This window comes from Hippocampus bargibanti, linkage group LG07 (genome assembly GCF_051943395.1).
Source record: "Hippocampus bargibanti isolate YZ-2025 linkage group LG07, ASM5194339v1, whole genome shotgun sequence".
NCBI lineage: Eukaryota > Metazoa > Chordata > Actinopteri > Syngnathiformes > Syngnathidae > Hippocampus > Hippocampus bargibanti.
The window spans coordinates 776074-798431 of NC_142740.1; the positions used below are offsets into that span (position 1 = coordinate 776074).

Below are 22358 nucleotides of genomic sequence, written 5' to 3' on the forward strand. Positions count from 1 at the left end.
ACTTAAGGATTAGCCAGATAGATAGAAAGAAAGCTAGCTCGCGAGTGAGCTCGCTCGATCGCTACCTCGATAGATGAGGATGGAATTTCACAAGTTTGATTTGTTTTCGCGGGCCGAATAAAATGATGTGGTGGGCCAGATTTGGCCCCCGGGCCTTGACTTGGACACCCGTGTTTTAACATATCAACCGAGAGAAGTGGCAAATAAGTCGGCATCCCCCCATCGTACATACGGCACCAGATTCCAAGTTCCTAATGACATGTTACGGATCACAGTCACTCTTTGGCTACGTACGCTCTGATGTATCGGCCAAGTTCCTAATCCTCAACTGACGGCCATCTTTTGTTGCCATTCACGCTAACGGGGGCGCCTCCGTCGACGGCTCTCGTCAAACAGCTGCTCGTCTTCTCCGTTGTTCCTCCAAAGGCAATTAGCCAAAGCCTCCGACGACTCATTCCGAGAGCAACGGGCGCAAATGTCAACATGCCGATCCCACCCCGCCGTAACTTGCCAAAACGGCGCGTGGGATGAAAACAGATGTTTTCCAAACGCAGGCATTACAAAAAAAAAGGCAAGGGGACCATTCGCGATGGCCGTATTCCCACATGACCCCTCCCCTCCACACGCTTGTCCCCAATACAGTGATACCTCGGCTTACGAATGCTTTAGCTAACAAACTTTTTGCCTGACGAACATTAAATTCTCGAGAATATAATCTTGGCATACCAACTAGTTTTCAGGAAACACTGAGCGCCACAATGGCTGCCGGACTAGTTTTCCACACCCCCTCTGTTTGAATGCAGACGTGGTTTGTTATCGTGTGGAATACTTTTGCTGTTATGGGGCCGAAAAAGACCCCACCATAGGCTAGTGTTAAGCCCTATGAAACACCTCACCCGCTAACTAGCTGGCCCGCTAAATGATTGGAGGCTCGCCAATGAAATGATGGGCATGACATCATCCCACATTTTCACCAGGGCGCCACACGCGCTTCCTGTGGAAAAAGCGCAGATGGCGCCGTGAGTAAACAAACAAAACTCAATGTCATTTGATTTGAGCAAGCCAGAGTGAGTATGTAAACAACTTTGGGGTTTTTTTTAGGCCTCAGTGGTGCGAAGTTGCGTCCGACCCGTAAAAACTCACTTTTGGAGTCTCAATCAGCACAGCTTTTGAGTAGAAGATGAAGAGCAGTTTGGGAAATATCTCACTGTCTTGAAATTGAAAGACGCTTCTAAATGACATGTATAATATATAATAATAGTAATAGTACTAATAGTAATAATAATGATAGTAATAATGATAATAATAGCAATAGTAGTAGTAATAGTAATAATGATAATAATGATAATAATAGTAATAATAGTCGTAATAATAGTCATAATAATAGTCATAATAATAATAATAATAATAATAATAGGAATAATAGTCGGAATAATAGTTGAAATAATAATAGTAATAATATTAATAATAATAGTAATAATAGTAATCAAAGTAATAATAGTAATAGTAATAATAGTAATAGTAGTAATAATAATAATAATAAGATTAACTTTCATTCACTTAACGTGAAGCGTCCATGAGCGCAACTCCTCGTGTAATGGCGTCATGAGCAGCTAGTATTGGGACCCAAAATAGCGCTTTCAAGTATTTCAAGTATTCAAGTATAGCGCGCAAACAGCTGGGGCTAAATATGACGGCCATTTGTCGTCTTGGATTTAGATGAAGGATGCAGCGGGCTTCAAATACTTTGCGTGGTTTTGTTTTCGTTCTTTCTTGCAAGCTTTCATTTCTTCTTGGTCTTTGTTTTTCAAAATGGCGTTAGTTTGTGATTATTTTTTTTGTGCAGTTTTTTTTTTTCATTTTTGTGAGTTTTTCTATTTTAATTTATTTTTCGCAATAGCTTCCTTTTATTGACACTTGATGTTGAGGTTGGACTGAAAAATAAAAAACATACAAATACATAAATAGATAAGTAAACAAATACATCAACACATTTAAATAAATAAATAAACAGAAAAAAGAAATACTGTACATCAATAAATAAAATAAATACATACATAAATAACAAATAGATAAAAACTAATAAATAAATGAATAAACACAACCACACAAATAAATAAATACATAAATAAAAATCAATGAATAATATGTAACTAACAAATAGATCTAAATAAATAAATAAATATACAAATAAATAAATAGATAAGTAAACAAAAACAATTAAATAAATGAACACGCAAATAAATAAATATACGGATAAATTAATAGATAAAAAAATAAATACATTGGTTAATCCATAACTAACAAATAGATCTAAATAAATACATAAACATACAAATAAATAGATAAATAGATAAGTAAACAAATAAATGAAACACAAATTAATTAATTAATTAATTAATTAATTACTAAAACGCAAATGAATTACCTAATTACTAAAACATAAATTAATTAAATAATTACTAATAAATAAATAAATTAATTGATTACTGATAAATAAATGCATACATAACAAATAGATCTAAATAAGTTAAAAAAGACATCCAATAAAATGGCTTCATTTCCATTTGTCAGCACTGGGCCGAATGATTGAGAATTGCGATCTTTTGGGTTGGCAAAGTCTTGACGACTTGAAATGTGATGTCATTTCTTCCCCTTGCGGAGGCATTTCCTTCCGTCTCCAAATAAGCGTCAGCAGAAAAACAAAAAGCAAAACGCACCCCAATTAATCCCTCGCCGCTCACACATCTGAGCACTCGGATTAGCATCTTTTGTGTGCCCAACGCTGACCTTTTTGTCTACCCCCGCCTCCCCCAACACCAAAGCAATGACGACATGGCATCTCTCCGTGGTAGCGTGGTGACGGCCTTTGTCCCGGCCGTGGGGGGCTTTGCAAAGGTTGCATTTCTGCTCTCGAGCTAGCGTTAGCGGCAGACGCCAGCGCGGCAACGGGAAGAGCTTTAGCCTATCGGACGGCTTGCCTGACCGGGATTTAGATAAACACTCATTCAGCACATCTGAATGAAGAGGCTGTGGCCAAAGATTAACCTCTGCACGCGCGCAACCACCACCACCACCACCACACCAACAAAATGGCCATGTTTTTGTTTTTTCCCGCATTTATAACAGACTCTATTGCATAAAAACGGCAATTCAATGATGGCACAAGACTGCGCGATAAGAAGTCATAAAAATCAAATCATGCGTAAAATCTAAATATTATTGAGATACTATGCTAAGCACATCATTTCAAATATGAAAAAAAAACATATTAAGCCTACTTTATGTTATCATGTCTGTCATCCAATATTGAAATTTGTTTTTGCAATTTGAAACTACAGTCAATGCATATTCAAGACTTCCTGAATATTCAGTCTTAAAAGGTAAAATGTAGCCATATGCGGTGAAGTCGTTTCAAGTGATTTTACAAATTCTGGACACAACTTGTCCGGAGGCGTCGGTTGTCCTTGAACTGATTTTCGGTTCGTTCGCGAACGACACATGACTCAATCCTACTCCGGTGGATCCGCGCCATGTTTTCTCCGCTCTCCCTCTTTTGAGTTTTTAAAAAGCACCTCGAGTTAGTGTGGCGGCGGTGCCCGATGGACTGAGGAGGAGGGGGCGGCGGGCAAACTATCCAGGAGCGCCTCAGTCCGCCCTCCCGGATGCAACAAGCATGGGGGGCATCTAACGCCGCGCCGAGCGCAGCGGATCGCGGCGCCCCGAGGCGTGGACGTCGTCTGCGCCCACTTTGGCCTGACTTTGACCGGATTGACGCCGAGCGACATGCCGTTCTTCAAGCGGCTGGTGGAGCCCCGGTCCCTGTGCCGCCTCGAGCGGGAAGAAGGCGACGCCGCGGACGGCGTCGGGGGCTCGCCCTTCCACGACTTGCTGTCGGTTAGCCATGTGGCGTTGGCCCGGAGCCTCCGCCAACTGTCCGACTTGGCCAAACACGCCTGCTCGGTGTTCCGCGAGCTGGAAGGCGACTTGGCCGCCACCGGCCACAGGCTCCGAGGACTGCAGAGGAAGGTCGGGCGGCTCCAGGAGACTTGCTGCGAGATGGACGCCAAACTGGAGGCAGTCCGTGAGTACACACCTTCTTCGACTTACTCGGTCACAACTTCGACGCACTTTCGCTAAATTCACATCACTTTTGTGTCTGTTAAAAAGCCATTTTCAGGCGTTTGCTCTTCTTTTTACTTGTGATTGAAATGGAGTTCACCCTCGCCCACAATAGCTTTAAACGATGCCTACGTCAACCTTTTATTTAATTTTATATTATTATTTTTATTACTCCAAATAACACCGTAAAAATACCTTTATAATATCCCTCCATCAACTCTCTATTTATTTTTACTCCAAATAACACCGCAAAACAATATTCTACAACATTTCAGAACACCGACAATCACCAATATTCAGATACAATATTACAGGGGGCCTAAGTGTTCTTGACAACTTGAGCTTTTGAAAGGGGGATTTGCAACATTGTATTCCAAATAACACCATCACATATATTTATAATAAGATCACTACATCAACGTTATATTTATTTTTACTCCAATTAACACAATAAAACGATTTTCAACACATTTACCAAGCACCATCATAATCACCAATATTCAGATACAGTATTACAGGATAGCGTGTAACGTGTACTAGGAGTTCGGTGAGTGTGGCAGTGGAAAGGGGTAGGGGGGGCAGGGCTGGGAGGGAGGGCTGAATTATACTTTGACAGGCAGCCGGATGCACCACTATTGGAGAATTAGTGTTCCATATCCAATTATAAATTATAGATCTTTAAAAAAAATGTATATTGTCTGTGTCGGATAGCAATAAATGACCCAAATATGAATATTTTTAATGATTTTCTCCTCGTAGCATCGCTTGAAAGTTGTTGAAATGCTTGAAAAGAAAAGTGCTTGGTTGCTCCGCCTTTGGATCCGAATGACCATTTGTGCTTTTTATGTTTGTCAACCTGAGATTTCTCAAATTGAAACTTAAAAAAAACGCTTTTTCGTAGCATGACCGACGCCATAATGTCACGTCCACTTTCAAAATATTTTTTTTTTCACGTGTGACTTGTAGCAGAGGCGTGTCCCCCCCCCCCCTTCATTTTCCTTATTTGTCCCATTCGTGCTAGTAAACAGGTTGAACTCTGCATGGCTGCCGGTTAAGAATTCATGACCCAGATAACACAGCATGTGGCCATGCCTGGTTCTTTTAAAAACCAAGTGCCAACCCCCCCAAACCCCTTCACCCCTAACCCCCACTATGTTAAGGGAGTGTTTTTTTATGTATAGTAAAGCCCACATGCACACAGCAGGGAAGCACTTGGGCATCCTTTTCGCATATCAACCAGAACGTGTTGCTTCCTTGACACCTTGACGGTAACGTTCCTTTGTGTGTTTACAATTTTCTAAACAACACAAAAACCTGGCGGCGAAATATGTTTTCTGGTTTAAACTGGTTTTAAAAGCATTTGTGATTGGATGCGGCATAACAGCGAAATGCTGTGTTTATTTATTTATTTATTTAAAACCATGGCCCAGAACCAAGTTTAGACAAGTGTCCCTTAACCAAACATTTAGCGCGGAGGAAATGCAAAAAATGACGACATGGCCGTTTAAACTGAGCAAGACCATACATGCCCCCCCCCCCCCCCACAAACCCCTTCCCCACGTTTCTTGACTCGTGCCGCCTCCAGGGTGTTTATCTCTCCCCACTATCCAAATCTTGCTTGAATGACAAACGGAAATCTGACCTCTCATCTCGTTTATCACCCGGCAATCTCATCTGCTCCTCTGTTGTGATTTTCCTGCTCTATTGATACACATTTATCCAGTTTATGCTGTAAAATAGTTAAAAAGTGCTTTAAAAAAGTTTTTTCTTAACTCGGAATGGATTAAAAATGTTTCCATGGATTATTTAAAGAAAGTGCTGTTTTGGTTCTCGAACAAATCAGTTTTCGAGCAGATTTCTGGAACGGATTATGGTTGAGATCACTGTGAATTGGACTGAATGTTAATGTTGATGTCAAAATTGGTGAAAATAAAACATAGTTTGTTTTTATAGCATTTTACAAATGCCCTTCTCTATTAGTACATGTTTATCCTGTTTATGCTGTAAAATAGTTTTAAAAAGTGCTTTAAAGTTGTTTTGTCGACTTGGAACGGATTAGAAATATTTACATTGATTATAATGGAAAGTGCTGTTTTGGTTTTCGAACAAATCTGTTTTCAAACAGGTTTCTGGAATGTATTTTGGTTGAGGTATCACTGTTGTCGTTAGGCACTAGGCCACACCCCTTAAGGACACAGTAAACCATACCTTGAATAGCGCGCATAAAATAGGCGATCGCTTATTTGTTTGATTTGAGTGATACGAATCGTTCCTCTTGTAAGAAGGGTGTCATGTTGGGGGGGGGCAAAAAAATCCTTAAAACAGGGCCATGCTTCATTTGCATGACAATCGATGTAAACGAGAACACGGGGGGACCGGGTGGGGGGTTTGGATTGCTCTTTTTTCAAAAAAATCCGACGACTTAATAAGGACATCCCATATTTGTCATTTTCGAATGACCTGCTTTCATTTTTCCGATATGTCTTCAATTTGACCCCGGGGGGAGGGGCTATGGGGTGAACCACAGATTGTTCCACCGGTGTTGGGTTGCATTCCCGCGAGAATACGGGAGGGGTCAAATGACAGCGAAACTAGCTTGTAAACTCACTGTAAAACTAGCTTGAAAAAGGCATCTGGCAAACGTTCCATTCGGGCACGTGTTTGGACAGACCGGCAGACGGCGTCCGTCCGTCCATCCGTCCGGTCGTCCGTCCCGGGTTTTAAGTTACCAGGCTTTTCCCAAATTGAGCACATGGCCGGGCAGCTCAGCACATTCCTGTCCTTAAAAATTGAGCAGCTTCTCGCAAACGCCGGAGACGTGGGAAAGCAATCGTTTTTTTTAACATTCCAAAATTGTCATGAAAAAAGAAAACGCTCGGAGCATTCCGAATTTTCATGTGGTATGCTTTAGGTGATGGGAGTTGCTTTTCTTTGGGAAATGCGTAAAAAATATTGAATTGGATTTACAGTGATACCTCGGTTTACGAAGCCCTTGGTTTACGAACTTTTCGGCTTACGAACGTCACATTTATTTAAATTTAACCTTGGCATACAAACTATTTTTCGGGATACACACGGAGCTGTCGGAATGAGTGATGTATCGTTGGCGAACTAGCCCTTTCTCCTAACAAGAAAATGGCCGACTTTTTTTTGTCCTCCATTCCCTGCCCCCAGTCTTCCGTTCAAGCCACGTGATTGGTCAAGAATGCATGAGGGGGGGAGTGGTGTAAACATTAAAGAAACAGGCAGACGACAGAGAGAAAGTGAGAAAATGGAGAGAAAACAGTGACATTTGAACTCGTTTCAACTTTGATAGTTCAAAAGCAGAGTGTAGACTGCAAGGTTAAAATATCCCATCAATCAAGCTCGACAAATAACCCGCACAAGTATCTGTGCAAAAAGCGATCAACCCAGCTAAACAGAACACAATTGATGATGAACAAGGTAAAATGATGGCTGAGAAAGCACCTCCAAGGGATCATTCCTCAAGATGGTGAAAGAAGAAGGCTACGTTCCTCATCAAGTCATTAATGCTGATGAAAGCGGTTGACGCCATTCCATCAAGCCATCAACGACCATCACAAAGGTCAATAAAAGCACTTTATTATATAGTACAGTTTATTTCTTTAATTGTAATCCCATAGCACATTTATTCTACATAAAATGGGGTACATTGTGTGTAGTTTTAAGGCTTATTTAGTTGAAAATGATGTTTTATGGGGACCCGGGAATGGATTATTCTCATTTTAATGGTTTCCTATGGGAAATTAATTTTTGGGCTACACACTTTTCGCCTTACACAATCTGTCTGGGAACCAATTAAGTTTGTAAGCCAAGGTATCACTGTATCTCCTGTGGCAGGCCTTGCTTCTTCGGCAGTGCTATGCTTTGTGGGGTTGCGTGATGTGCTAAGCTTTGGGTCAGATCATATCAACTCAAATCTTATCTAACAAGATTTGCGTCTAATCTAGATAAACTGTGGAAAAAAAATGCTTCGAGGCATGAAAATGAGAATTGATCCTGTGCATCGAAACAAAACGCGACACTTTTGAACCAAAACGGGCAAAGCCGGGATATCTTTCGCCGTTTTATGACGTCGAACCATCTTTTTTCCTCTTTCATGATGCAAATCGGACTGAATGTTAATGTTGATAAAATTGGTGAGAATAAAACATATTAGTTTTGTTTTTAATAGTATTTTTCAAATGACCTGCTTTATTTGTACACATTTATCCAGTTTATGCTGTAAAATAGTGATAAAGGTTTTTGAAAAAAGTTGTTTTCTAGATTTGGAACGGATTAAAAATGTTTACATTGATTAGAATGGAAAGTGCTGTTTCGGTTTTCAAACAAATTGCTCTTCAGACATATTTCTGCAACGGATTATGCTGGGATTAAGACAGGATATATTTCGCCGTGTTATGACGTCGAACCATCTTTTTTACTCTTTCATCATGCACATCGGACTGAATGTTAATGTTGTTAAAATTGGTGAGAACAAAACACATTCCAAATTGTTTTTATAGTATTTTACAAATGGCCTGCTTTATTAGTACACATTCATCCAGTTTACTTTGTAAAATAGTTTAAAAAGTGCTTTTAAAAGGTTTTTTTTTTCCTAAACTTGGAACGGATTAAAAAGGTTTACATTGATTATAATGTAAATTGCTGTTTTGGTTTTCGAACAAATCACTTTTTGAACAGATTTCTGGAACGGATTATGGTTGAGATCACTGCAAATCGGATTGAATGTTGGATTGGATTGGATTTGCCTTTATTAGTCTCGCAGTGGAGAAATTTACTGTTAATTTAATGTCAATGTTGATGTTAAAATTGGTGAAAATAATATCTTTCACCATTTTATGACGTGGAACCATGTTTTTTTTTTTCCTCTTTCATTATCGCAGGCAAATATTTCTGCAGGTCCGAACAACCTGCCGTTGGTTTAGTGGCGCTGCTAATGACAGGGAGCGTTTTCAAAGACCTCTCGTACCGCCGCGCCCCTTCGTCGTACTTCCCCAGCGACACAGCGAGTGATTGAGCCCCAGACAGCCTTGATACTTGTTTGTGTTATTCCGCTGATGTCATAGTCACTTCATTCCAGGTTGTACGCTAACGTTTTCAGAGCGTAGCTTCCGTTTTTGTTTGTTTTGAGGTCTTCTGGGAAACGTGTCGTGTCATTGAGATGTAAGACGCGGCGGAAAAGGGGCCAAACACATCTTGGAGTTTAGAAAGCTAGCTTTCTGACTAACTGGCTAGTTATCTAGCTAGCTAGCTATTAGCTCACTATTAGCTATCTAACTAGCTTTCTATCTATTTGAGTTATTCCGGGTTGAGAGAACGCTGGCGCGTGTGGCTGCCGCTGCTCACCCACAGAAAACTTATCCTGTGACTGTAAAGTGACCTTGAGAGTTTTGAAAGGTGCTTATAAATTAAATATTTTATTATCATTATAATAGCCACACCCGCCAGCATTCACTCAACCCGGAATAACTCAAATAGATAGAAAGTTAGCTGGCTAGCTAATAGAAAAGTTAAGTACAAAGTTAGCTAGCGAGCTAGAACAATCATCATATTTATTGCTAGCTTGTCAATGGCATTTTGCATTTCCTGTTAGCATCGAGCTAACTGACTCCTGTTTAATGTGTTGTTTGGTTGAATATTTTGTTGTTTAAATGTGTTCTTGTTCCTTTGTTTTTTTTTTTCATTTTTACCACAAATTCAAAGTGAGAACGATATATATATATATATATATATATATATATATATATATATATATATATATATATATATATATATATATATATATATATATATATATATATATATATTTGCCTTTATTAGTCCCACAATAGGGACATTTGCAGTCCACAGCAGCAATTTGAAAGGGGGATGGGGTGTGAGGGGCGGAGGACAAAAACAAGATATTCTAAGCATAGCAAAATAAAAATGTCAACTGTATACTGTAAATGTGCAAAACCGTTTCATAAAAAAACTGTACATAGTGCAAGTATCAAGAAAGGCATATTGGCACTTGTAGCTGTATTGCATCAACTTATATTTACAAGTAAAAACACTTTATTTTCAGGTGGGAGGGTCTTTAAAAAAAAAATCCTCCACACCCTTGAGATATTTGCCACTGAAGCATTCTTGTACAGCCATTGACCAGGAACGCCCCCCCCCCCCCCCACAACAGCCCCCAAGGCAGGCTTGGACTTCAAGGACTTTTTTGCCCTCCACACGTCGTGCTCCCTAAATGTGCAAAGTGTGCTTGTTGTGAGGTCCAAGTAAGTGTGGGGCAGTGATGGGGGGGGGGGGGGTTGTCGGTGTCGTCTGTTCAAGGCAAGGTTAAGGATTTTAATTGCCCTGTGGGGGAAATTGTTGAAGAAATGTGTGAGTGATTACACTTAACATTCCTGCGGCGGGACCCTCCACCACAGCAAGTGCTGAAATCCCTCGGAGAGTTATATATTTTTTGTATTTATTTGTTGGATAGTTTTGCCGGTCAAGGCTAACATTTACGTTATAAAGCCGCCCGGGCCTCTCTGTTGGAATGTCGTTTTGAGCAAAAGCGCTACACAGAAAGAAATAACAAAACAGAAAAAGAAAAAGTCCAAACTCGTGTGGGATGAGAAATAATAATAATAATAATAATAATACATGTCATTTATAAGCACCTTTCGAAACTCTCAAGGTCACTTTACAATCGCAGGTTAAGCTTTTCTGTGGGTGAGTAGCGGCAGCGTTCACTCAACCCGGAAGTAACTCAAATAGATAGAAAGCTAGCTAGCTAATAGATACAGTAATAATAATTTCATTTCATTTATAAGCACCTTTCAAAAGCACCTTTCAAAACTCACTAACAACAATAATATGAATAATAAGAATAATCCAAATCGCAAGAATAATACGAATCATAATAATAACAATAAGAAGAAGAATGTTTTTTATAAGAATTATAATATAATAATAATAAGAATAAGAATAACAAGAATAATAAAATAATAATAATATTAATAAGAATAATAACAAGAATAATAAAATAATAATATAATAAGAATAATAAGAATAATATAAGAATAATATAAGAATAATAATAACAAGAATAGTACAATAACAACATAATATAATATAATACAATAATAATAATAAAACTAAATGTTAATAATATTTTATTCTTATTATTTATTATTATAGTGTAATAAAAAACAAATGTCAGGTGCTTTAGGATGCACCGTTGTCGAATTGGGGTGTGGGGGTGTCGAGTTTTGATGGATGCCGCCATGGGATTCAAGTTGACATTCCAGTGCGATCCCAGTCTAAACACCTGCATGGCGAAACCCGGCCCAAATTCACCCGTGTTTGCTTCCTGTTTGAAAAGTGCTTGGGTGGCATGTTTGCTTTGCCGCCGTTAGCGCCCGACGTGTTCGGCGAGCCGCCTCCCACTTAGTTTTCATTTTCCTTCCGACTTTGCAAGATAGCAACTTTACCCGCAGGAAATGACGATTGACTTAAAGAAATAAAGCAACTAAAAAAACTGTTTAACTGCGAAAATTATGGCCGCCATGATGTCCCGCCTCCGCGTCAGACATCAGAGACATATGATTACGTTTTTTTTTGTCTCTATTTGATGCTATCGCTTCAAAGGCGCCGTGAGCGCAGGTGGCCTGAATTGCTCCCCCGGCTACCAGCGCTAAAATGCTTTTATTGTCCTTTCGAAGCTGTCCATTTTGTCAAAGGAAAGGTCGCCACAAAAAACAAAAATTTAGGTAGGAGACGTGGGAAATGAGCCGTATTTTCAAGGCAGGCGAGTACTTGTAGACTGTTCTGCCCACCGTCTTCTACTTTCGAAATTTGCTGTGTTTGTGATTCACGGGTGTCCAAGTCAAGGCCCGGGGGATAAATGTGGCCCGCCACATTATATTATTCGGTCCGTGTAAGCAAATCAAAGTTTTGAAATTCCATTCTCATCTATCAAGCTCGTTAGCTAGCGAGCTTTATTTCTATTCAATTTGCTGGCTAATCCCTTACATCATAGGTGTCCAAATCGAGGCCCGGGGGCCAAATCTGGCCCGTCACATCATTTTATTCGGTCCGTGAAAGTAAATCGTGCTTTTGAAATTCCATTCTGATCTATCGAGCTAGTTAGCTAGTGAGCTCTATTTTTTCATCTAGCTTGCTCATTCCTTACATTGCTAGTGTCCAAATCGAGGCCCGGGGGCCAAATCTGGACCGCCGCATTATTTTATTCGGTCCGTGAAAGCAAATCAAACTTTTGAAATTTGATGCTCATCTATCAAGCTAGCTAGCTAGCTCTATTTATTTGTATTCCTTCCCCTGCTCTTCATGTTTTCTGCGACGCTCTCCAGGTCATCAAAAATGAAGCATGGGCTTGTTTCGGTCTTTTGACTTTGACAGTTTAATGACATGGCCTCTTCCAACCCTTACCCCCCCCCCCCCCCATTCACCATCTTGCCAATGCCCAAATCCACTCTTAATTGGCCATTCCGCAAGATGGACGGCGACCATGTTTGCTCTTTTGTGTTTTGAGCGTTGGGGAGTAGGGGGAGGGGTCGGCAAGCCTTTGAGGTCAAGGGGTCAAGTCATCATGCACACCCCCTCCTCCGTCTCCTCGTCATCAAGACAAGCAAGACGATAGCTTCCCTTATCTGGAGATAAAGTGTCTATCCGGCCATACAACGAACGCCAGACTCTCGTCTTGAAGACTTCCTGTTTCGAGTTTAAAGAGCGGATGCTGGAAAATCCAAAATGGCCGACTCGCAGTCATCAATAAATTGGCTTTGGATATTGATTCCAAGCCCCCCTGCCACCAAAAAAAGTTTGCAAGTTATAAGAGTGATACCTGAAAAGAACCACGTTTTGGAGTTTAGCTTTAGCATTGTTAGCAACCGCATATATCTCAATTGTAATTATAATAATAATAATACATTGTATTTCTAAGCGCCTTTCAAAACTCTCAAGGTCACTTTACAGTCCTGGAAATGCCGAAAACGAGTCAAACAACCTGTGGATGGCTTGCTGCATCCATTCAGGCGTGGCTTCTTTGGATATTTTTTTTTTTTTTTGCGGGTTCATTCCAAAAAAAAGACGCCAAATTTCATGTTAGCTAACAAACTAGCATTTAGGGTTAGCTTATCTTGGGAGGCACGTGTCCTTGAGGCATTGTTCCGCCAGATATGGCAACCAGAATTCACCAAAGTTTGAGGCATGTGTGTGGTCCCACCCAAAAAAAAAATCTTAAGCCAAGGTTACCGTCATGTGCGAAAGCCTGATTCTGCTGCCCAGTATAAACATTGCTTATTGTATGACTTTATTTGGGGGTCTCGGGGCCCCCGTGATGCTTGTTATCAGTCACACGTTGCTGCTCTTCCTCACTTGTCAGGCTAACGCTCGAGTGGGAGGCCGCTTGGTGTTTACGTAGCCGCTCTCAAACCCCCCCAGACGCTCGTTTTGGGGGGGCTGCTTCTGGTTCTCGTCACTGCAGACGGACGACGGAAGGCTTTCAACGCCACGATGAGTTTTGACCACTCGGCGTGTAAGGCGTATCTTGCCATTTCAGTCCAAAATTTGGTTAACATATCCATCATGAGTCAACCCCCCAAAAATTACAAAATTTAAAAACATCATTAAATAAGTCATTTTGAGTCAACCCAGAAAAAAAAATCATTTTGAGTGAACCCACAAAATATATTAAAAAATTATTAAGAATGTCATTTTGAGTGAACCCACAAAAAATAAAAACTTCACAAACCATTAAAAAGGTCATTTTGACCATTTCTGGGGCCTCCACAAAAACAATGAAAAAATAAAAATATCATTTAACAATCATTTTGAGTGAAACCACAAAAAAAACTGAAAAAAATCATTAAAAAGGTCATTTTGAGTGAATTCATAAAAAATGAAAAAAATAAAAATATTATAAAATTAATTTTGAGTGAACCTACAAAAAGTAACAAATTAAAAATATTTAAATTAAATCATCATTAAAAACATTCATTTTGAGTGAACCCACAAAAAATGGCATTAAAAAATAATTTAAAAAGTCACAACCCACAAAAAAATAATTAAAAACGTTATTTTGCGTGAACCCACAAAAAAAAGTCATTTTGACCATTTCTGGGGCCTCCTTCAAAAATGTGCGTCCGATCGTTCTCAACTATGAAAATGGCGACGTCGATCTTGTGCAGATGTTCCCGATTTTGCTTCTTTAGGCAGCAATAAAAGTTGCGGATGAACCTGAGGTCAGCGTGAGAGTTTGCCATTTGGCCTTGTTGTGCAATCAAGCGCACGCCAGGAAGACGAATGGGGGCAACCACCACTGCGGCTTTTGTGGCTTCCTTTCACCCTCCTCCTTCATCTTTTAGTCTGCGGGGCCCCTTCGGGCATGTTGCTTCCTTTTCTCCGAGTGGCATGCATGCTTTCCTCTTTTTTTCCCTCTCGATATTCCACTTTTTTTAATGTAGCCATTTTTGGGCTAAGCGCCCAACCCGCTCGCAGCGCCGGAGAGCGCTCAGGCGAAGAAAATCCAGGGATGACCCGCTCACCGTTTTGTTCTCTGTTTTTATCGAAAAAAAATCACTTTTGGTTTAATCTGACTCACAACAAATTCTCATGTAACGATGTTAGCTGACTAGCTATTAGCTACATGGCTATATAGCTATCTATCTAGCCAGCTAGCTATCTATTAACTAGCTGGCTCGCTTTCTATCTGAGTTATTCCGGGTTGAGTGAACGCTGAACGCCTAGCTAGCTAGCTAGCTAGCTATTTGCTATCTATTTGCTATTTATTATCTATTAGCTATTTGTTGTTTGTCTGTATGGATGGCTATCTAGCTAGCTGTCTATTAGCTGTCTGGCTCGCTGGATAGCTATCTAGCTGACTCGCTATTAACAATATGGCTATCTATCTAACGAGCTAGCTGGCTCGCTTTCTATCGCTATCTATTTGTGTTAAAATAACTTATTGTAAACAATAATGGAGGAGTTTATCTACAATGACTTTAATATAAATGTCTGTGTTTGGATGGCTCGCTAGCTATCAGCTATCTGACTCGCTGGATAGCTGTCTAGCTGACTAGCTATTAGTTATATGGCTATATAGCTATTTAGTTAACTAGCTAGCTAGCTGGCTCGCTTTCTATCTGAGTCATTCCGGGTTGAGTGAACACTGAACGCCTAGCGAGCTATTTGTTATTTATTAGCGATCTGTTGTCTGTCTGTCTGGATGGCTATCTAGCTGACTAGCTATTAGCTATATGACAATCTATCTAATTAGCTGGCTAGCTATTAGCTAGCTGGCTCACTTTCTATTTGAGTTACTTGCAGGTTCACAGAAAAACGTGTCTTGTGACTGTAAAGTGACCATGACACTTTTGAAAGGCGCTTATAAATGAAATGTATTGTGATTATTATTATTATTATTACAAGGGCCAAAAATGGCGCCCCCTAGCTGGGTTTTGGTGGGAAAATGTGTAAAAATAGCTATCAAACTCGCTCATCTCGAGTTTCCTTGCTGTCCCGTATGGTTGAATGTTGACCTTTTTTACCCCGTTTCTTCCGTCTACCAAACTTGAATTAACCGGAGAGGGAAGATCCAGTTACCGGCAGCGTGAAAGGTCGTCTTCGTAGGGAACTTCCACTTGTGACATCCGAGCGAGCGAGCGAGCGGCGGACAAAAAGTCTTTTTGTTTCTCCCGGAGAAAACATGTCGGGATTCAAACTTGGAACTCGGTGGGAGCCGCGAGGTTTATGGGCTCAATTTTCCGCCAGGCTTTTTGGGATTATTCGCTGAGCCCGTTTTGGCAGACTTAAATTTTGATAATAATAATAATAATAATACATTGGATTTCTAAGCGCCTTTCAAAATTCAGTGGGTGAGCAGCGGCAGCCACACGCGCCAGCGTTTGCTCAACCCAGAAATAACTCAAATAGCTAGCTAGCTAGCTAGCAACTCAAATAGATAGAATGCTAACTAGCGAGCTAATAACTCAAATAGATAGAAAATAGATAAAAAAAAATATTTCAAGGAAACACCCAGCAATGATGAACACATTTTTGTATGATATTGTTATTGCAGCGGCGATAGCTAATAGAGAGCTAGTTATCTATTATCTATAAATATCTAATATATAGCTAGCTATCTAGCTAGCTATTTATTAGCTATCTAGCTAGCTATCTATTAGCTATCTAGCTAGCTTTCTAATAGCAATCTATTAGCTATTTATTAGCTAGCTCGCTTTCTATCTATTTGAGTTACTTCCAGGTTGCTGCTCGCCCACAGAAAAACTTATCCTGTGACTGAAAAGTGACCTTGAGAGTTTTGAAAGGCGCTTCGAAATGAAATGGATTATTATTTTAATTATTATTATAAACACGATGGCTTGAAACCGAACTTGGTTTGGTGTTTTTCTCTGCTTTTTTTGGCCATGCCTCTCAGCCGGGACGGTTTAGCCCGGAACCGGGGGAGGAATAAATTTTGCGGGATGGGAAAAAGTTATTTTGGTAGTTTTGAAGTGGGGGGGGGGGGCATTTTTGGGCCATTTACCAACTTCAATCCTCAACCCCGGATTTCAATAATCCTTTGATGGCACAACAAAAGGTGTATTGCCCTTCTTCTCATGTTTTTTTTACCCACAATCCCTAGCGTTAGATCTGCAGGATTGTTTTTCTTTTGAACGGGGGCCATTTTAGTCACTCAACCCCCCCCCCCCCTTCCAAGAGAGTTTGATCTTGAAAATAGCTTTCAAAGGGCAAATCATCTGTGGGAAATGTATTCGTCCACATTGAGGGACGAATAAAGGTTTTCTGATTCGGATTCTGATGTGAGGGAAATAAAGAGAGCGCAAGTTGCGTCACCGAAGCAATGGAAGGTCAACGGAGCGTTTTTGGGTGCGAACAAAACGCCTCCCCCTCCCCAACAACTCCGGACGGAAAGTACCTGAAGTTGCAGTCGAGGAGGCGAGGCCCCTCCGTTTCTTGGCCCAAAGCCGGCAGCTGTCTTTGGTTTACACTTTCGCTTTCTGTGGACGTAAATATAGACCTAAAACCCCAAAAGTTAAACGACCCCCCCCCCCCCCCACACACACACACACACACGCAATTTGGAGTCCGAACGACGTTTTTGAGGAAAAAAAATAAAATCATTAAAAGCGCGGTTTTTTTTTTTTTTTTTTTTTTGCACTCCTGAGCAGTGAAGTGATGATCGTTTCGTATTTTATGGTGAGTCATCAAACACGCTCTGACCACAAGTCACGAAAAAAAACAAAAACCCAACCCTGTTCTCAATTAAGCCTTGAATGTGTAGCTTAGCATACGCCGCTCAATTTTGGTACACCGTTAGCCCCTTCATGCTTCCCCGTAACCTGATCACATGGTTAGCGGTCCACCAATTTTGGGCGCTGGCCACGTTTATTTATTGTTTCATTTCATTTCTAAGCGCCTTTCAAAACTCTCAAGGTCACTTTACAGTCACAGGATATTTTTTTTGTTGGTGAGCAGCGGCAGCCACACGCGCTAGCGTTCACTCAACCCGTAAGTAACTCGAATAGATAGAAAGCTAGCTAGCTAAAAGATAGCTAACAGATAGTCCGCTAAGCTTTCACTCAACCCGGCAGTTACTCAGATAGAAAGCTAGCGAGCTAATAGATAGCTGTCATGCTATCTATCTCACTCTCCATTTTGCTATCTATCTCATTATTTAGCTATCTATTAATTTATTGCGTGTTAAACACGATGACGCCATGACCGGCGGACGCAGCGGCGCAGTCCAAACGTCCCGTCTAAGAGTGTGGAAAGTGCGCAGTTGAGAATGTTAGATTTTCAACATGTGTGGTCAGCTTTTGGTGCCGTTTTTGCCGTTCTGGTTGCATTCTTGGTGTATTTAGTCCATGTCATTCCTGAAGGCTTTTATTGCTTGTAATCTGATCAGCCCAGTTTGACTTTTAGTCTTCCCGAGTGTCCTTATTGCTGGCCAAAGCGGCCCCCCACGCCCGCCACCCCTGCCAAAAAAAAAAAAAAATACTAATAAATAGCGGAATCTCATCAGGCAAGACAGACAAACGAGGCCAACTCCCATGGATTTTTTTTTTTTCGTGTAGGCCAGCTGGCGTGCTTTTTTTGCCTTTGCTACTTTTTGCGCTTGTCCATTTACGGACAGAAAAGGAGGCCGTGCGGTCTTCTCAATGTTTTTACTTTCCGCGTGAAATCATGGCTGACCCGATGTCTTGCCGAGCGCCGTTTCGGAGTGACCACGCCGTCGCTAAAAACCGGTTTTGAATGAGCCGGTCGCCATTTTATTGGATGGTTTTGTTTGTGCGCCCAGTACCGTTACCTCGGCAATACTTGTTCCAAAAGAAGAAATGTCCCATTAGGAGGACCTCATTTGGTGGTGGCCTTTTCTTTTCAAGTCTTGGACTTACCAACGGTCTTTGTCTTTGTCTTTTGGCTGTTTTATAGCCCCGCCGTGTCTTTGCTAACAAGCTAAATGGCAAAGTAGCATCGACTTCTGAGCCTTTCTGGACTCATTTTTCATAGTACATGTCGTATTTTCCTGCTGAGTTCAACCTTAGCGCCGTGTAGTCAAAAGGTGCGCACGGATAGCGCTTAAATGTTTTCTATTTTGGGATTTTATTTCGTAGCCGCTAAAAATGGGCATTTGCGCCGTCGAGGGAGCGAACACAGCCGACCCGATCAAATAGGCTCCCCTCGTTCCCTTTTAAATTCAGTAGAAGCATGAGCGACTTGGCGGTGACCATCCAGGGGATCGGCAAAGTCTGTTTTTCGTGCAAGTGCAAGATCTCCACTCCACACGAATTAGTATTTTTTTCATTTGTGTGTTCATTTATTTATTTATTTAGTTGCATAGTGTCCTTGAGAGTTTTGAAAGATTTTTATATATGAAATGTATTATTATTTATTTATTATGTATTTATTTATTTATTTAGACTCATTTCTTGATTTTGATGTTAAATTTATTTATTTGGTTGCATGTTTATGTATTTATTAATGTAGTTATTTATTATGTATTTTATTTTGACTCATTTTTGATTCAGATTTACAAAATGTTTTTAATATTTCTTTTCTATTTGTGTTCATTTATTTAGTTGCATGTCTATTTATTCTATTTTTACAGATTTTAAATTTTGATTTTAAATGTTTTTAGAATTTTTTATGTTTGTGTTTGTTTTTTATTTAGTTGCACATGTATTTATTTATTTATTCATTTATGTATTTATTTTATTTTGACTCATTTTTTATTTAGATTTTAAAATGTTTTTAATATTTCTTTTATATTTATGTGTTCATTTATTTATTTAGTTGCATGTTTATTTATTTATTTGATTTTGGCTGATTTTCGATTTTTATTTTAAATGTTTTTAGTATTTTTTTTTTGATATTTGTATTTATTCATTTAGTTGCTTATTTATTTATTTACTTATTTGAAAAGCATCAAGTCAACTTTTCCTTCTATATTGCTAAATAATTTTCTGAGAAATGCGGCTGACGTAAGTAAGATTGACTATAGTGAAAATCGCAAACTTTGATGGCCGTCGTGTTGATGAAATCCCACCCTAGCGTCGACTCAACTACACAAACCACAAAAATCCATCTAAAAATGACCTGGGACCACCCGCGCGGCAACTTAGACCCGCTTTTCACTGGGTATTTTGACAGCTTATGTGCCTGTGTTCCAAAATGGAGGTTCTCCACCAGTTTCGCTTTCACACACACAAAAAAAAATAATCTTAAAACAAAACACGTGTGACTAAGGAGATCCAGGTTGGTCTTTTTTTTGTCTTTTTTTCAATACGTGTGAAACACGAGCGCTTTGTTATTCCGGATTTAAAAGCATCATAAATACCCGAACGCATACCAAGACGGATTACTCGGTCGGGGTGATCGGCTGGTTGCAAGCAATTTTTCCGCCATCTTTTCTTCATTTGGTGGATCTTTTTGGTGCGGAATCAAGCCCGCCGGTGTCGTTGCCATCTGTGACTCCGCAGATGGCTTTGCCGTTTAAAGTGGGACACGGTTGGGGGACACCCCCAACCGCATCCTCCTATGGGACAATGGAGATTATCAGCGTCTGATCTCTTTGCTTTAAACAGAGGGGGGGCGGCAGTGAAGGCGCCTTGGAATTCTGCGTCGCAGTGAACGCATCACGAGACTTTCGGAAACTGAATTGCGCAACATGTTTCTCAGCCAAATATTTTTTTTCTTTTTTGGAATTTTTTTTTTGGTTCAACCTGTTTGGCGGCTTAAACAACGGCAACTCGTATTATTTTTCGAACTGTCAGTCTCACATCGCTGTGGGAAACTCAACATGTGACCAAAATGAAAGATTTACAATCAAAATAAAGCAAGCATGCTATTTTTTTGACTTCCAAGATGATTATTTTTTGTGTCAAAATATTTTGATTTGTTTCATGCATTTTTTCCCCACTTGGAAACCTCCTTGTAGCACAAACTATAGGCGTGATGCAGATTTTTTTGGGAGCTGACAGATTATTTTTTTAACTCATTCACTGCCAGACAATGTGCTAAAATGTCTCCGCTGCAGTGCCAGGGTTGTTGTCATTGTCACTCAAATTGCAGGACTCCACGGAATATTGAGTTTTAGGATTACATAAACATTCAATTCTGCGTAAGAAACCTTAGACTCTCTTCTTTCATCAGAAAAGAAGAGTTAATTCCTAAGTGATATGGGTCTGGAGTTATCTGAGCTTGAAATGGGGGCAGATGTACAAAATACAATACAATATTGGTTTTTATAGCGCTTTAACAACTGATGAAGCTGGAACAAAGCAAGAAAAAACAAAACCCGAAAAAATTCGGCATTATAGAACTTTGTGGGTCGGGTTTGTTGCCGATTATTATTATTTTTTTTTTTGCAACATTCATTAGTAATTTTTGGTGGGGCTTTATGAGATTACTTAGTTGCTTGTTTTTTCAAATGTTTTATTTTTTTTCTTTACTTGTTCATGTATTTAATTACATATTTATTTTTAAATTTTAATTTATTTATTTATGTATTTATTTTATTTATTTGTTCACATATTTATTTGCATATTTATTTAGTTATTTTTGACTTATTTTTTAAATGTTCTTTTTTAATTTGTTCATGTTTTTAATTGCTTATTGATTTATTTTTGACTTTTGAAAAATATTTGTATAAATTTTACATTTATTTATTAATTCATTTAGTTGCTTCTTCATTTATTTATTGTGGCTTATTTTTAAAATGTTTTATAATTTTTTTGTTCATGTATTTCATTACTTATTTACTGCATTTATTTATTTTTACTTCTTTATATATATATATAGCATTTATTCATTAATGCCTTTAAGTCAACTTTTCCTTCTATATTGCTAAATAATTTTACGGGAAAATACAAACAAAATCAAATCTTTTTATTTGAACAGTAATTTAATTTTCGTTTTGTAATCAATTTCCTGTTTATTTGAAAGCAAATAATCTCCCAATCTGGAATGACCCCCCAGACGCCCCCCCCCCCCTGCCCGTCATCCCACCCTGATCACACTCATCGCATATTTTGCATCTGGTCTAAATCAGTGCGTTAAAATAGCGAGCGTGTGTATATTTTCACAATGGGTCGCCACGGTGGGATTGGCCCCTTTGACCTCGGGTCGGGGGGCTCTTGCCAATAGGCAACAAAAGCCCCCTTGGAGGTGCGCGTCGTCAGAATTCCCCCCCAAAAAATGCAGCGTCCAAATGCATGCAAATTCATGTTTTCATATATTTAATTTATTTAGTTGTTTATTTCTGTATTAATTCATTAATGTATTTATTTTTTATTTATTTAGACTAAAAATATATATGTATTTATTCATGTATTAATGTATTCGTATATTTTATTTATTTAGACAAAATATATATATATGTATTTATTCATGTATTAATGTATTCATATATTTTATTTATGTATTTTTTTACTTAAATATGTAATTATTCATGTATTCATATATTTAATTTTTTATTTCTTTATTTATTAATTCATTTTTTGTTATTTTGACTTAAAATATATGTATTTATTCATGTATTCATATACTTTATGTATTTATTTTTTATTTATTTTGACTTAAAAATATGTAATTATTCATGTTTTGGGAATCATCGAGTCATTTATTCCATATAGAAATAATTTATTTTGCTGTGAAAGTGAAAAACCTTTGAATCATCATTGAAATCAACCACA

At 39.2% G+C, this 22358-nt stretch overlaps 1 protein-coding gene across 2 annotated transcripts in view; it reads left to right on the forward strand.

The window, feature by feature from the left end:
* Positions 1-3528: 3528 nt before the first annotated feature.
* Positions 3529-22358, forward strand: part of nhsa (Nance-Horan syndrome a (congenital cataracts and dental anomalies)) — a 42256-nt gene continuing 23426 nt past the window's right edge. For both annotated transcript variants that reach the window (XM_088999904.1, XM_088999905.1), the window contains exon 1: positions 3529-4084. In XM_088999904.1, coding sequence (XP_088856030.1) covers positions 3787-4084 — 298 coding nt within the window. In that variant the 5' untranslated portion in view covers positions 3529-3786. The remainder of the gene's footprint in view (positions 4085-22358) is intronic.